The following is a 17477-nucleotide window of genomic DNA, read 5'->3' as shown; positions in this document are numbered from 1 at the left end:
CATCTAGATAAGAAAATAGTTTTGCTTTTGGATTAGTTTTAAATTAGGAAAATTATAGGACCAACAAAACTCTGACAACCGACTCTACATTTCAAATTATAAAAAACCTTGCCATATCATCGAAGGTTTATGTGGTTGTTGCCAACATGGGACTCTTAATCCATGTTGGTCACAACAAAAAGCTTATACTGAAATTGCCCTTTAATGTTGGGTGAGTGGAAAATAAAAAGGGTTTTTAGTCTCTCTCTCTCTCTCTCTCTCTCTCTCTCTCACACACACACACACACACACACACACACTCACAATCATCTTTATCTGCTCAACGATTATGTGATTTGAAAATAAATAAAAATGGTTTTTGATTTTTGTATTTACACTCTTTATATCAATTTCTCTCATTCTCTCTCTTTACCTATTGTTTTCCCTCAATTTCTATCATTCTCCCTCAGTTTATTTCTTGCTCCCTCTCTTGTTTTTTTTTATTTTCTTACACGCTTATATGGTATAAATTAAATCGTATCAAAGAACATGAAACCAACTTGGTATGATTCAAAAATTATTACACCAATTTGATAAAAATTCACAAGAAGCTCTTGGCTATAAAATTTACATCAACTGAAAAATGATAGAGATTGAGAAAAATGAGATATTGACCAAGAGGGAGAGTGAGGGATAAGAATGAGAAAGATTGAGGGAGAACAATAGAGAGACAGAAAGAGAGAGAGTGAGAGGGGGAGAGAGTTTTGATTTGGCTACAGACTGAAGCTGAGAGAGTGGGAGAGACAGAGGGAGCGGGAGATCGAGAGATGACTATGAGAGTGAGAGAGAAGGGAGGTAGATCGAGAGATAGAGGGAGTAGGAAATAAATTGAAAACCTATTTCGGTATAGATTTTTTTTTTGTGTCCAACTTAGACTAAGAGTCTCATGTTGGCAACAACCACATAAGCCTCTGATGACATGATGGAGGTTTTTATAATTTGAAATGTAAAGCCAATTGCCAGAGTTTTGTTGGTTTCTAGACCAACATGCAACCTAATTTTAAATGTACAAACGACTTTTAACTATAATTTTCCCTTTAAATTAAATATTTTATTTACATTATATAAAATATATTTTACTTATCAGATTTACTTTTTGTTTGTCTATGGTCTCATTTGATTCAGACTACTAACCCACCATCTAAAAATAAAAATTGTTTGATTTCTAGGTTGACATTAAATTTTGTATTACATTTCCATCATTTATAAAATTATTTCTTATGTATAAAACTTATTTTTGTTCAATATAATGAATGCACAATATTAGAGATGTACCCAATATTTTATTTTTTTACAAATATATGACATTAGATATATGCCCAAAATTTTCTCTATCCTTTTTTTATTTTTGTGATTTTTGTATTTTCTATTATTAAAAATTTTATTATTTGACTATGACATAATTTCATTTCTAGGTAGGTTTTGAATTTGGCTTTCCATTTTCATCATTAATAAAAATACTTCTTACATTTCATGGTTATTTATTTTAATTTTTAATTATTTAATTATGACATTATTTATTAATCCATTTGACCCCAAATGGTCAAATTGCTTACCCACTACTGGGAGGAAAGAAAATGGTTTTGTTTTCAAATTTCTTTTCAAAATATTGGTTTTATATTATTAAAATTGATATTGTGGATTTAATTATAATAATTTAATGATGAGTATCTTACATATAGGATTAATGAGAGAGAATAGGAAAATATTTTATTTCCAATTGGTTTTAAATTTTACATTCCATTTCCATCATTAGTAAAAACATTTCTTATTTATCATACTTATTATTGTTTAATATGTATGTTAAAAATGTTCCCATTTTTTTAATTTCTATTTTTTTTCATTTTATCTATTTTTTCATTTTAGTATTTAATCATGGCAACATGGATTAACCCACTTGACCCAAAATGATTTAATTTCTTACCACCACTTAAATGAAAACACTATTTTTACTAGGTAGATTTTAAAAGTATAAGCTTTTATGTTATTGAAATTATTAATTTATTAAGTATGAATTTAATTAATAGAACTTAATGATGAAAAGAAACAAAAATTACTTAAATATATGATTCAATGAACATGAATGCAAGTTAATAACTTAAATGTTAGATTTAATGAGAGAGAATTGAATGCAATGAATATCTTTAAATTATCTTTTTTCAACTCATTTAATATTATGAACCGATTACCCTATTTGCCCTCATTTTCTATTAATAAATTTAAATATAGAAGGATAAATTTTGTCCTTAGAAAATTCCAGAAATATTCTTAAGACCATTCGTATTTTTTAAAGTAGTATAGATTTTAAATAATTTTTTTCAATAAACTTTTAATTAAAAATTTACCTTTTTGGCAAATTTTTTCCTATACAATAATTTAGGTTTTGCCCCTGCACAGAGGGGCCCAACTTTAATTAATTTGCTCAAAAATCAAGATCTTTTAGGCCCTGTTTGATGATTAAGTACTTGTGTTAAAAGAAGTACTTGTTTTAACAACCCTTTAGGCTGTTTGGTAACCCACTTTTTCAAATCACTTATACAAATGACAATTTTAGCCCTCACTTCTCTCATACATATATACAATTCTTCTCCTTTGTTTTTGTTCTTCTATAACCACTGAACCACGAACAAGGCATTGTTCATCTTCCTCTCCAAAAGAGAACCAGCGGTGGCTGAACGTTTCTCTTTCGGTTCTTCGACACCCGATTTGTCAGGGACTAGTTCCTGTTTCAGAGACACTATTCATCATTTGATTCCTCTCCACGAACGTCTAGCTCCTCTCCACGAACAAGACATTGTTCATCTGTTTCAGAGATATGAGATCGAGCTACGAGCTATGTTTCAGATATCTAACTTCAAAACATAGAGGAAAGAGGCCAAACGGCAGGTCCGCCAGCCACGGTTCCTCACTGCCGATCGTTGCCGGTGGACTTGCAACTGGTGTGCCGCTGCTGCTAGGGTTTGAGGGTCAAATGAGTGGAGAAAGGGGAGGTATAACCTCGCGGGGTATTTTAGTCATTATACAAATTTGTCAGGGACTGGTTCATCCTAATATTTTGGAGAAGTACTTCTTCAAAATATTTTGGAGAAATACTTAAAAAAAACTAACTTAAAATCACTTTTTCAAAAAAATATTTTTTCCCCACTTTTTTACCAAACACCTATAAATACTTAAAAACAATTTAAGGTGTGATCCCATGTCTTAAAAAAGAAATATTTCTTAAAGAATTACTTATTAAAAATGTTTTCGAATAAGGCCTTAGACTCCCGGACGACTTATAATGATATCGTTCGTGGCCCCTTGCTCAAGTCAGACAAGAGACGTCCATGACTCCCAGTTCCCAAAGTCATGGGCGTTACGTAAGTTCATATATTTTGATTGGCAATGGCCGCTATGTATGAATAAATTTCATATCCATAAGGCAAAAACATCCCATAAGGCCATAACCTTAATTTCTTCCTATTATTAAACCACTATTTTCCTCCACGTGGCTAATTTGGCCTCTCTCTCTCTTCCATTATTTGTGTAAACAGCAGTTGAAATATTTGGGGTGGAAACCAATGGCACAATTATTGCAGCTAATAAATTAAATCGGTCAGGTAATCAACTTGTCATTTGTCATTGGGCGTTTATTCTCTTTTCTTTGCTTAAAATGAAATAAAACCCAGCTATCAAGTTATGATAATTCCCCATACTACATTCCAATTTCCATCCACAAACTGCTAATCAAATTTATATCTCTACCAAAACTACTCCCGTGGTCCCATTAATGGTCGGCCGGGATTGGTTTTCTCCAGATTGCATCCCATCCACCTAACTAATAACAATATAACGTTCGGATACGATAAGCAGAGATCGCCACAAATATGTCCTCGCGCTCCTCACCCACAAAATGACTAGTCAAGAGAATGTTTCACGGTCCACGGAGTTCATATGTCTGAATTGGGATTTTCTCCCAATCCGGATCACCTCTCAGTTCTAATCCTCTGTTAATATAATCTTACACTGTTTATCTCATATATGGTGGGTCTCACTTTTATAATAAATCCTCAGTTTCGTAGTAAGATGTGCGGTGTTAGATTTAGTTAATAGAGAGTTAAAACTTAGAACGTGTTTTGTTGGTAGAAAATCTCATATTAGGAATCTTATAAATATATGTTAAATTTATAGGTAGATTCCTATGCAAATTCACGAGAAGATTCCCATGCCTTCCTGAGTGTGTGTAGTTTTTGCTTGTAGTGAATACCATCTCTGCACAATGACTTTTGATTGGGTAAGAATACCAATCCTCCCCACAAGGCGTCACGTCAAGGCCACAACCACCAATTAATCAGGTCTTTCTCCAATTCCATTTGCTCAACACGGCAACAAGTATGAAAAGTTTAAGGAGATTTCATTAAATCAATCCCAATCAAAATTGGTTAGTGATTCCACTCAACCCGTGGCTTTTTTTAATCACTTCTTTGATACGCAAATTAGAAAACTTGTTATATAATTTGTATTTTACTAAAACATCCTTTATAATTTGCAATCAATTTACTTAAAATGTGACTTGAACTCTCTCGACAGTAAAACCGATGTCCAAACTCCAAAAGTACACCAAGTCTTCCGGTAAAGTAAAAGGGTTTTTGAGAAAATAAACTAGTTAATTATATATACATTATTCATCAAATTAAATGATCATGACATGAAAAAGTCGGTGGATCATTTTGTTAAAATACATGGACTCCAAATCTCTAGCTATGGTGAGGATTGTGGACTACTTCACTAGCTACATGCCTTTTTCCTATAATAAATAGAAATGTTGTCATTTTCTTTGCATCACAACCCATTTTTTCAGTCATGAACTTTCTACCATGCATTTAATTTAAGTGGGATTTGGCTTCATTTGTTGATCAACAGGCGTATATAGTTGATGGTTAGCTGCTGGTTAGTAGCAGCTAGCTAGGTTCACGGGACTTGAATTGATATATATCGTTTGAACTCCCAAACTTCAATAAGCTAGGATAGGAATATATGGAATCAGAGAATTGTTGTTTTAACTTTTAAGGCAGTACTACACCACCACTGAGGCTTCCACCACTAAAGGACGCGCCTGCCTCTTTCATTTTCCGAGGGGTGGTGTATGGTCAATCTTAGTTCAATCCTAAGTTCTAAACTTTTAACCCTAACCCAATTCTAATTAAATTCCTTCAATCCTAATCCAATCCAAAGTTAACTTTGGGTTCGAATTAGGCCCAATTCAACCTTCTTCTCATCCTTTATAATCTTGTAGAACTTCTTAATTTTATATCTTAACACAGCTTTCACTATATATATATATTAATCCTATATTTTTATTAGTATATGTTTGTTGATGTTTTTATTGATTCTTTAAGTATAAAATTTAGGAAAAAAAAAGTATTTGAAATGAATATAATTTATTATGAGTTATGATTTATAATAGATCTTTTATGGGCAACAAGCTATGGGTGATAAAACAACAAAGAGGATTAAATGAAGTGATTAGCTTAAAAGAAATAAGTGAGAGTATGTGGTGAGGCTATACAATTATCATGCATATAAATAAATCAATATATCATATATCATATATATAATATATTTATTTGTATGTATTATAGAATCGGGTTTAGATTGGGTCGAATTGCCCGAAAGGTTAACCCTAACACAACCCGAAGTAAAATTGGATTTATAAATTTCAACCCTAACCCAAACCGACTTTTTCAAATTGGGTTATAGTTGGATTCGGACCAAGCCGGCCCAAGTTGCAGCCTTAAGTGGTGGATTTGGAAAACAACGGCTGCAGCCAACATCCAACTCGCAACACACGGTTGAGGACCTGATGGGACTGTGTGGTATATTGTCTTAAAATAATATTAAACTTCCTATCAAGAACGATACATGCCAAAAAAAATTGAGTAGAGATTTGGACAAGAATGAGACCTTTTAACTCGTCGTGTACTACCTTCAACAATTTTCAAAATGGTTCTTCTCTACAGCTGTCAATGGGAAAAGGAGAATTAAAAGGAAACATCAATTCATTAATAGTTCCCATATTACATGAATATCACCAATTCATTGTTGATGAGATTTTTCTCCAAGCACCAATGAATTTTACACGTGGCTCCTATAAATTAAACTGCTCATCCTTTATTGGTTCATCCATGAAAGCCCGAAACTACGTTGCCAATATCAGTTGCATAAACCACCCATACAATACAAGGTGGGGATATCCTATGGATGATATGCACCGTATGGTTATTAATATATGGGTAAATTTGTGTAAGGAAGCTTTACGGGATCTTCTCACGACAAAAACTGTTCCAACATGATTTTAACATGTGAGATGGGAACCCACCCACCATGTATGTGTTGGAATGTATTGGAACAGATTAAGTTGAATTGTGTTGGATCTTCACTTACTTAAATTAGTGTTCATTTTATCAGGAGTAGGGAGTACCATGTTAAATGAGTGGGTATTTGTTAATTTGCACATTTTACTTAGTTATAGTTAGGTATGGTGCCTACCTGCCTTGTTAAAGTGTCAACTTTGCCACTCGTACTTTCAAGTGGAGAAGTTAGTGAAGTGCTAATGGGCAAGTTTTGGGTTGTTCGGATTAGATGATGATTAATTAGCTCAAATTTAAGTAGGTAATAATGGTACAATTAAATGATTAATGCATGCGTATTTGATGTACTAATAAATGGCTAAATGGGGAAAAACTTCTTGATTAGGTAATTGAAGTTGTCATGACTCATGCAATGAGAAGAGTTACCAAAACCTGTGAAATTTGTGCACATGGGTTGGACTTGTACAAAAGAGTTGGACACCACCTTTTAATATAAAAGCTTTTAAGCTATGCATTGATATTTGATAAGTCAATTCTTAAACATGAAATTTGGCCCCACAACCTGAATCTCAACAAAAATAACCTACTTCTCTACATGATGCCTGATCTTCGCATAGATATTGAATGTTCTTCCCCATATCAACCCTATACCAAGCCCACAGTCTGGATCGTGCTATTAATTATGGATTGGATCAAATCAGATATAATTTGATTTGTTTATATTTGAATTTATACTGGACTGTATTCATTATATATCTAGCGGATTTCAATTGAATTCTGATTATAATCAGATATGAATCTATATATATATTAAAATAAAAAAGGTTAAGAAATTTTCTCCTTTTTTTGAATTTTTGAATTTTTTTATTTCATGTCATTTTTGAAACAATACATGAAATGCACTTTCCTAATAATCTAAATAATCTCTTTTCCTAAACTATCTTCCCCACTTTCTCCAAAATTATCTCTAATTCCTATTTATCTCCACAATTATTTCTAATTTAGTAGAGAGTTTCTCTCCTAAATTATCTTTAATTCCTATTTATCATCGCCCCTACTTTTTATCTATATCTATCTAAAGAAAGTTTGGATTAAAAAATTTAAGAATTATTTAAATATTCTAACAAAATTATATAATAACTTTAAAATATTTATTAAAAACAAAATTTCAATTATGTTTTTATGGATTATCAATTTAAATGTTTTTTAAATATTTAATAATATGTAATAGCTTTAAATAAATAAAATTCAAATAACAAAAAAATTTAAATATTTTATAGATTATTTAAATAATTAAACATTTATCATAACTATTTTTAAATAGTTAAAATAACGAAATTATGTAATAAATTAAAAATATTGACATGGTCAAGTTTGGGAGTTGGTCGGTTGAAATTGACTAACCTTTTGTGAAAACCGACTCACTCAAGTTGTATCGGTTTGGGTCAATTTTTTGGTTTGGTCAGTTGGTTCAAAAGATTTAAACTTAAAAATTAAATTAAATTTTAAAAATAATAGTGTAATTATTAAAAATAAATAAAAAATAAGATTTATGATATAAAACATTTTAGACTAATAAATGGGAAATTTCCCAATTTTTCATATTAAAAATTATATTTAAAACATATATATTAATATATATCCATGGTTAGGTCGTTCGATTTTGGTTGATTTACAAATGGCCAAAGTGAACTTGATCCAACTTGGTCGAATTGGGAAATTTTTTAACCAAAGCTGACCTAAAATAATAGAAAGCCAACCAACTCAGGTCGATTTGATCAGGTTGGTCGGTTTCATCAGTTTAATGAATAAACCTAATTGAAATCAATTATTGTTATTTTTGTATTATAAAAAATTTTATTAAAAGTAGTATATAAAATATGAATAATTATTAATTATTTAAAAAGTTGAAAATATAAAACAATTGTATACTCTTATGTGTTTCTATTAGGTTGTGCACTTGGATGCAATGTGAATCAAGAACCGATGTAAAATTTACATTGGTTCGGTTTTATATGGGTTTGCAAAGAGGGTGTAATTATTATCGACCTAAAACTACACTCCAATTCAATTTTGCGTGTGTTTGGATGGAGTGTAGTTTTACGTCAATAATAGATGTAAAACCTCATCACCTATAAAGTTTTACATCGATAATCGATGTAAAAACTACATCGATTTTATTGATGTAAAACTTTAAACTCTTCCACCCATCACTATTTTCAAAAAAGCAACAATCACTTTTTGGTTTAGTGTAAAACATCATCAATGTATTTTTACACTGATGACATTTTACGCTAATTCCAAGCACAGCCTTAGGGGCATTTACTAAAGCACACCTTATAGTTTTGCATATTTACTTAAATCTACCTTATAGTTTTTATTTTACTCAAACATTCCAAATATTTTACAACTTATTTACTTAATCAACCTTTCATTAAAGAGTGTTTGTTTTGCCATTAGGCCCATATTTTTTTATTCCAAAAATACCCTTAACATTTTTTTGTACAAAAAACAAAATTGACCAAATATAGTTAATAGAGTGGTTGCCTATGTCTTATTAAGGGCGAAAATGATATTTTTATTTTTCTTTTGATTAAATTTATTTAAATGAACATTAAGGTCAACACTGTCATCTAATGAAAGATTGATTAAATCCATTGCAAATTATAAGTGGTGTTTTAGTAAAATGCTAACTATAGGGTAGATTTCAGTAAATTCATGAAAATATAAGGGGTATTTTAGTAAATGACCATTTTTATTATTTAGCTTTCGCTAAATAAATCTTGTTCACCGCACGGATCCCCGCTAGTAAATTAAAATAAAAATGACTTTAACATTATATTTTATGAACAAAATGAATTAAAAAATAATTATGTAAAACTTAAACCTACAAATTTAATGATAAATATAATATAATCTAAATCAAATCGGATTGAAACGAGTTATATTAAACCGGATTGAAAAAAAAAATCCATATTTGACCCAATTGTAAATGGATCGAATTTGGATCAAGCTTAATAGAATAGAATTCTATTTCGAATTCGAGTAATTCGGACAACGCTAAATTTTAATATGCAAGACAAAGACAAAGAGAAACAAACAATTGGAACCCGAAATTGCCACTTGGAATATTGCTTGGCTGTTTATGGCAAAGCTCGCTGAACAATCGAACTGGCAGAGCCAATATTGAACCACCAAACCGAATTAGAAAAACAATTAGATTTGTAATATTCTTGGATGAAGTACATTACGAAAGGAAGTTTATAAAAAGGCCGTCCCAAGTCCCAACTCCCATGTCATCGTCTTGCTGACCACTTGGGCTGTCTCTTCGGTTCACCGTTCCCACGTCTTTTGTAGTGCGAGAGATAAACACGTTACACCTTCTAATTTGTTAAGATTTAAGAAGCGTAACAAATTCAAAAGGCCGCTGAAACTTTTGTTACTCACACGCCAATCATCACAAGTCAATTATAATGGTCCACTGCTTCGTAGATGCCACGTGGCACTATTCCAACTCTATTTTTTCCCCCTTTTATACGGGTTCGTCAATATTGGGTGAAAAGGGGAGATCTCATGGACCATTGATCTCATTTCACTTCTATAATACTTCATATGATACATCCACCCAACTTTATTCGATCAAATCCGACGGCTGAGAATTTTTGTGTATGTGCTATTTTTTATTTGACACCTTTATTCGATAAATTATTAGCTTTCATTATTTGGTCATGCTCATGGGAGGCTGGGAGTGGGAGGGAGGTGATTAATGGACCATTTCCACACTTGGACGAGAATAAAGTGCAGTGATGGAGGGTTAGAGGATAAAAAACAAAAAGAAGGGTAGTTTCGCCATCTAATATAGGATAAATATGTATGGAGTGGAGCCATATGATCTTGTCATCTATGGATGATTAAGCGTGATTCGATTGTCGTAGTCTCTATGCATTATTTGATTTTGTGGTCTATGCGAGAGAAAGACAGCCAAGCCGACCACCACCTCAGCCCACAAGGCAAGTGTGTGGGCACAAAAACAGTGGCTGAAAAGAAGCCCCGAGGCCATCTCGGTTCTGGACCTTTAGGCAGTGGTTCAAGTCTCAAGAAGACGTCGTAGTTGCCCAGGAGACGGCCCACTTCCTTTTTGGTTTGGGCCTTCACGTCCGTCCCTTGACCTAGGTTTTTTATGCATAGAACGAGACTGTTGTTGGGTTTTTCCTTTTTCAACCCGGTCTTCCGATTCGACCGGGCTGAACCCAGCGGCGGCAGACCCATAACTAACCTCATGATGCAGGTTGATGTATCTCCGTCTCGGTGGATCATCACCCGATAAGACTTAAGAGGACCCAGAAAATCAGTGGCATTACGTATTCTTCTAAATCACAAGTCAACTCGAAACCCGAGTGTTAATGATGATGACAATATAATTGACAGACTAACAGTAACGCCATTTTCCTTTCCATAATTAAGCCGGTGTTATAACTTCTTATCTTGATTTATGTATAAATCAATTATGAGGGAAAGCATTTTTAATGCTTTCTTCAATGAAAAAGCATTTATTTAATGTTTTGCTGGTACCTGATGGCGTCTAATTGTTAATAAATTCAAAAAAAAACATTTACCAACTATTTTTTCTCAGTTTTAACGATAAATTAAATACAAACTTATACCAAACACCTAGTGAGTCCAATAAAATGTAGAGCAAGGAACCCGTATATTCACAATTAACAATTGACACCAGTTCCCATTAGTACTAGGTCCCTGACTGCATTAATTAATGAAGCTTCGCTAATTTCTATCTAATCAGGGACTCCTTTGATCAAGACTAGTACTAGCAACCCGTTAATTTTTGTAAGCAATGCCACATTGCAACGTCCCCCGTCCCGTTTGTTCAAGGGGTTGGTACTTGCTTGGAGTTGGTGGAAAGCTACTGGTATATGCAAAAACATGATCATGAGAATCTAACATTTTCTCCATACATATATGTTTGGAACCGTGGGCGTTTGTTCAATAAACACTGCCACTTAGGCGTTGTTCAATAAACACCACTAGTTGGTGAAGTTATTTTTTAAAACTTCCCCCAACACCAATAGTTAGACATCTTTTCACTGTTCTACTGATGTGGTGCCTAATGACACCTACTTCTCATAAATGGTTGTAATTATTACCTTTCTTGGTTTTGCAAGCAAGTAAAGTACAAACGCTGAATGAAAAAATGACCACGGTTCCAAACACACAAAATTTGGACTCAATAGTTGGAGGATTGAATATGTTCGTATCTAACCACATCAATCCATATGTAAACATTACACACAATAATTTAGGTGGTGTTCAGAACTGTGATCATCTCATGAATAGTCCACTTCGATCCATGCCACGAGATGGCCACGATATTTGGTTGACTATGAACGGGATGGACTGTCCCCGTTTAAAGTCCAAAATCTTAGCCATACATATATTTTGTGGATGTGGCTAGTCCACAACATTTTTACACTCTATTTTGATACAATACATTTTTCTACATATTTTCATTTTTTCTAATTTTTAAATTAAAAAAAATTATTTTAATTTTTCATATTTTATCAATAAATTAATATTTTTTAATGTTAATTCTAGCACAATCCTAATAGTGTTTCTTCTCCACTCTTTTTTCATCTATTTAAATATTATTTATTAATGTTTTATCAATAAAATAATATTTTTAATATTAAAAAACATTTAAAATAATATTTTTAAATACATGAAATCAAAAAATATGGTGCGAATTGGTCCACAACAGGTCTATAAAATGCCATTGTAGGTATGGACTATAATGCTTATAGTTAAAACAGTAATAAACTATGGTATGATGTGGATTAATCCTTGATAGAGCTATCATAGATATGGGGGGCGTAGCCAATTATAATGGTGGGGGAAGTCGGTAGTAAAGCTTTTATTTATATATGGTTAGGTCTTTGCCCCCCACACCACCAAAAACTTGAAAATATACAACGGATAACTCTCTAATGCTCCACAAACTCCCAAAATAATAAAAAAAGAAATGTTTATTTTTCTTTATTATATAATATAGGCAAACCTTTTCAATCCATTTTCCCCAAACCCTAATTCTTCTATAATAGAGCCAAACCTTTTTTTAGACATTTTTCTTGTTTAACTTCCTCCATCCCCCAACAAAATTCCTGACTCCACCACTGGTATAAACTCCCCCATGCGAATTCAATTGCGTTAGGCCTCACCGGTCAACACATTCTCCGTAATTCTTTCTTCTTCTTATCAGTTGCGATTCGGCAATCTATAATTGATATGACAAAAGACAAATTCATAAATGCTTTCGTTTCTCATTTTCTGTGGGATAAATTGAGCGAATTTGGTCAAATCAGTGGGGGTAATATTGGAAAAAGAAATCCGTCTGTGATTCTTAGCAGCTATAAAGACACCCTCTCCCTGGTTTCGTTTATTCATGTGTCTGTTAGAGATTGGATTCTCCCTCCCTGTATCAAACTACCCTCCCCCAACTCAATAACCAGAGTTGTTCGAGAGTTGTTGATACTAGAGGAAATGAGTCTCCCTGAAACCGAGGGGAAGACCCTCTCGGACGCTTGGGACTACAAGGGCCGATCCGCCGAGAGATTCACAACGGGCGGATGGACAAGTGCAGCCATGATTCTAGGTCTTGATTACTTTTCTTTTCCTTCCAGTCTTCCCCCTCTACCTCTTTTGTAGATTTTTATTGAGAGATCGATGTTTCTTATTGTTAATTTCATCATCATCACTACGTACTCTTTCTTTCTGTTTCGTTGTTTGGTAACATCGGCTTGTATATGGACTTCTCCTCCTCCTCGCAGGGGTGGAGTTGTGTGAGAGGTTAACCACGTTGGGGATCGCCGTGAATTTGGTGACTTACTTGACGGGTACCATGCATTTGGGCAATGCCACCTCCGCCAACAACGTCACCAACTTCCTCGGCACCTCTTTCATGCTTTGCTTGCTCGGCGGCTTCATCGCTGATACATTTCTCGGCAGGTTGGTATTGTACCTTTTTCTTCCGTTACATACATCCCTAGTCCTTCTGCTTATTATGTTCTTCTGATCATCCCAATAGATTTTCATTTGCTTCAAGTTTTATGATGTACAAATTCCCACCCCCCCCCCCCCCCCCACTTTTCCCTTGCCAGGTACCTCACCGTAGCCATTTTTGCTACTGTTCAAGCCACGGTAAGACTTTTTGCTCCTTTTACTATTACTTCACTATAAAAGTCTTGAGTTTGCCAGACTCAATGGCCGGGTGGACACGAATCAGTCCACATCCTGCCCAGGCTCCGGTTCTGGTCTTGGCTACCTTAAGGCAAAAGTTAAGCATTTCAGTACTGGTTTCTGCTAATACACACACATACACATACACACTCTCCTCTCCCTTCTTATGTCTTCTGAAACTGTGGTTAGGGTGTGACAATCTTGACAATCTCCACTATCGTCCCAAGCCTCCGACCTCCCAAGTGCACAGCCGGGGAAGTCTGCGTGCAGGCAAGCGGGCTACAATTGACGGTACTATATCTGGGGCTGTACCTCACGGCGCTGGGCACCGGTGGCCTGAAATCGAGCGTATCGGGGCTTGGGTCAGACCAGTTCGACGAATCGGACCCAAAGGAAAGAGCCCAGATGACAAACTTCTTCAATTGGTTCTTCTTCTTCATAAGCATCGGATCTCTGGCAGCGGTGACCATCCTCGTGTACATACAGGACAACCTAGGGAGACATTGGGGATACGGCATCTGCGTCTCGGCCATCCTGCTCGGCCTCCTCGTCTTTCTGTCCGGCACGAGAAGGTACCGGTTCAAGAAGCTGGCAAGTAGCCCATTGACGCAGGTAGCGACCGTTTTCGTCGCCGCCTGGAGGAAGAGAAAGATGGAGTTGCCGTCTGATCCGTCGCTCTTGTATGACGTTGGCAACAGTGTGAACGATGGGCAGAAGAGGAAGAAGCAAAGGCTCCCTCATAGCAAACAGTTCCGGTTAGTGTTCTTCACTGAAACCTGTTTTCCCTTAGGTAGGCACAACGTTAAATGAGCACTTACAATACCCCCAGCCTACCCTGAAAAAGATAAATACCTAATTTTGACAGCTACAGCTGTCAAAATATTTATCAAGTGTTTACTTTGTTGTGCCTATTAATATCCCGTCCTTTTATTAATTAGGTGATAAAATTTTGAACTTCCTAGGAAATATGTGCAGATTAATCATGTTCTTTTATTTTTTATTTAAATAAAATAATGATTATTTTAATAAAAGATATTTTTATTTCATTGAAGTATTACTAATTTTATTTTAAGGCGGGAAAGTTATTTATTTAACTAAGATATGATAAGTGATAAAAAAAATAAACATTCCCTTATATCCCTGAATAAATCGAAAAAAAAGATTATAGATTCTTAGTCAGGAACCAAAATCCTATTGATCAGAACGCGTAAGTAACTAAGATTAAGATTTTAAACATGACACTTGGTTAGTGGTCCAAAACAATGCACGTGTACACAATTGACCATTTTTCTGTAAAAAGGTAAGGAAAAGGAAAAGGAAAATAAGAAAATCAATACGATTTTTGTATAGGTTTCTTACTTTTCTTTTTCTTTTTCTACATTTTCCTTGAAACCAAACATAGTCTAAAGATTCCACTCCACCCATCCGAGCTCGAAAAGAAAAAAAAGGTGATCCGGATAATCGACGATTGTTTTCCAACTGACTCATCTCCATAATAATGCACGGATGATGTCATGTCTGCAGAGGACACTTTATTTTCGGAACGGTACATTGGATACAATGAAAAGAGTTGAGTTGTCACTTTTGCTGCGACATGGTTTTAGCTGCTATGGCCCCTCCAGTACCACCACATTACTTCATTTAATTTAAGGTGGGGCCACAATATTAATTCAGACTTTTAATCCGGCTAATAGTTTATCGTATGTTTTTTATAATATTTTTAAGTTCTTTTTGGATGATTTCCATCCATCGGCACAGTATTCGCTATAACCTTTTATCTAATCTTCATTCTTTCTCCATGAACGGTATATGCCACGGACGACAAATGTTGCGAGATCAAATCTTTTTATTTGTCAGGGGGGATTTATTTCTATCTAATTTTTTTACTTTATCTACTATTCTAAATTTTTTATATAATATTGTTGAAATTAACTCTTCATCGAACACCTACGGATTTCTTTCAAAAAAAGATTTCGATCTAAAATCAACCACGTCGTACTCGTAGCAAAAGTAGCTTCGGTTTTAATAAACCCTGTTATTTGTGTTAATTTGAAAATGGATTAGATTATTGATTTAGAACAATAATAATAGGGGGAAAGAATATTTCAATATCTTGTCTCCTCGTTTTTTATGTTGCCATGGTCTTTGTTGAACGAACAAAGACAATTGAAATGACAAGACAAGCCAGGGCTGTCTTCTACACGCAGATCAAGGAATAAAAACTCACGGGTTAGGGTTAGGGTTAAGCTGCTTTAAAGTATCAACATTACCCACCGACCCCAGAGCCACTCTGTCCCAATCATCCACGCCCTTTGTCCTGTCTTCTACTTTTACAGTTTTAATTCAGACCCCAGTCTTCACCTTCACGCACGCATTAATGAAAGCCCATTTCTCCCATCCTTCCGCAGTTTGGCCTTAGTTCATGTATGTCCATGAAAGCCCACTGCTGGCTTTAAATTTTAATTCATGTGGACACTGATCTCTTATTGATTTCTTTATGTATGTCTTCAGTTTTCTAGACAAGGCGGCAATCAAGGACCCCAATGGCCAGACGCAGAGTGGGAGCTGGAACACCGTCGAGAACCGGTGGAGCTTATCAACACTAACCGACGTCGAAGAAGTGAAGATAGTGATCAGGATGATGCCCATTTGGGCTACAACCATCATGTTCTGGACGGTTTATGCTCAAATGACCACGTTCTCTGTTTCCCAGGCAACCACCTTGAATCGACACCTTGGCAGGTCGTTTCTGATTCCTGCTGCATCATTGACCGTCTTCTTTGTTGGCAGCATTCTCCTTACTGTTATCGTCTATGATCGGGTCATCGTTCCGGTTACTCGTAGATTGTTTAACAACCCACGAGGCCTCACCCCCTTGCAACGTATAGGTATTGGTCTTGTCATGTCCGCATTGGCCATGGTGGCTGCCGCACTCACCGAACTCAAACGGTTGAGAGCTGCAAGATCCAACGGGTTGACGGATAACCCAACAGCGGAGATCCCTCTGAGTGTGTTTTGTTTGATCCCTCAGTTCTTCCTGGTGGGTTGCGGTGAGGCATTCACCTATATTGGGCAGCTCGATTTCTTCCTTAGAGAGTGCCCTAAAGGGATGAAAACCATTAGCACTGGGTTATTTTTGAGCACCATTTCACTTGGCTTGTTTTTTAGTTCTTTCTTGGTTTCTCTAGTGCACAAATTGACAGGGAACGGCAGGCCATGGCTATCGGATAATCTGAACCAGGGCAAGCTTTATAACTTCTACTGGCTCTTGGCTGGTCTGAGTCTGCTCAACTTTGGCTTGTATTTGGTTTGTGCTAGGTGGTATGTGTACAAGGACACTAGGTTAGCTCAGGAGGGGATTGAACTGGAAGAGAAAGATGTGTCCTGCCATGCATAAACTCTTTTAATTTTTTTCTTTTTCATTTGGGTCTTCAGTTCAATTCTTCAAATGCTTTTGCTAGCTTGTTTTTGCCTTTTCCTGTTTTTGTAATTACTTTCTTCAAATGTAACTCGCTCTCTTTAAATTTGTACAAGATTAAGGAACATAAGGAGTAAGAAAGAATGTAAGCCCGATGACAAAGGATTATGGATAATGGAATTTTTGGGTTGCCTTTGACAGAAGTCTGTAATGTAACAGTGCTCACACATGCATGTTAGGAAAAAGGAAAAAGACAACCTGAACATTGGACTAATTGAATGCCCCAACTAACACAAGGGCTTTTATCATATATAATTACAATCTCGTAATAAAAAAACACTAAAACAAGTTTTGTTGTTTGGGAAAAAAATAGCCTTGCTGCTTAATTAATTTCCTGAATGGCATCCCACCCGTAGAGGTGG

General features: G+C 35.0%; 1 protein-coding gene across 1 annotated transcript; it reads left to right on the top strand.

The window, feature by feature from the left end:
• The first annotated feature begins 12828 nt into the window (after positions 1–12828).
• LOC104602306 (protein NRT1/ PTR FAMILY 6.3-like) lies at positions 12829–17258 on the top strand. The gene is made up of 5 exons (XM_010265932.3): positions 12829–13053; positions 13229–13406; positions 13559–13598; positions 13827–14392; positions 16149–17258. Exons 1-5 carry the CDS (start codon positions 12942–12944, stop codon positions 17032–17034), a joined length of 1782 nt encoding a protein of 593 aa, XP_010264234.1. The 5' UTR covers positions 12829–12941; the 3' UTR covers positions 17035–17258.
• Positions 17259–17477: the final 219 nt, after the last annotated feature.

The sequence above is a fragment of the Nelumbo nucifera genome, chromosome 1 (assembly GCF_055504915.1).
Source record: "Nelumbo nucifera cultivar China Antique chromosome 1, China Antique-T2T, whole genome shotgun sequence".
Taxonomy (NCBI): domain Eukaryota; kingdom Viridiplantae; phylum Streptophyta; class Magnoliopsida; order Proteales; family Nelumbonaceae; genus Nelumbo; species Nelumbo nucifera.
The sequence above is the reverse complement of the archived record's forward strand: the minus strand, read 5'-3'. Positions and strand labels throughout refer to the sequence as shown.

Coding starts and splice junctions, on each gene's coding strand:
- LOC104602306 (XM_010265932.3), top strand. CDS start 12,942: ATGAGTCTCCCTGAAACCGAGGGGAAGACCCTCTCGGACGCTTGGGAC. Junction 13,054..13,228: donor AAGTGCAGCCATGATTCTAG/GTCTTGATTACT, acceptor TCCTCCTCGCAG/GGGTGGAGTTGTGTGAGAGG. Junction 13,599..13,826: donor TTGCTACTGTTCAAGCCACG/GTAAGACTTTTT, acceptor AACTGTGGTTAG/GGTGTGACAATCTTGACAAT.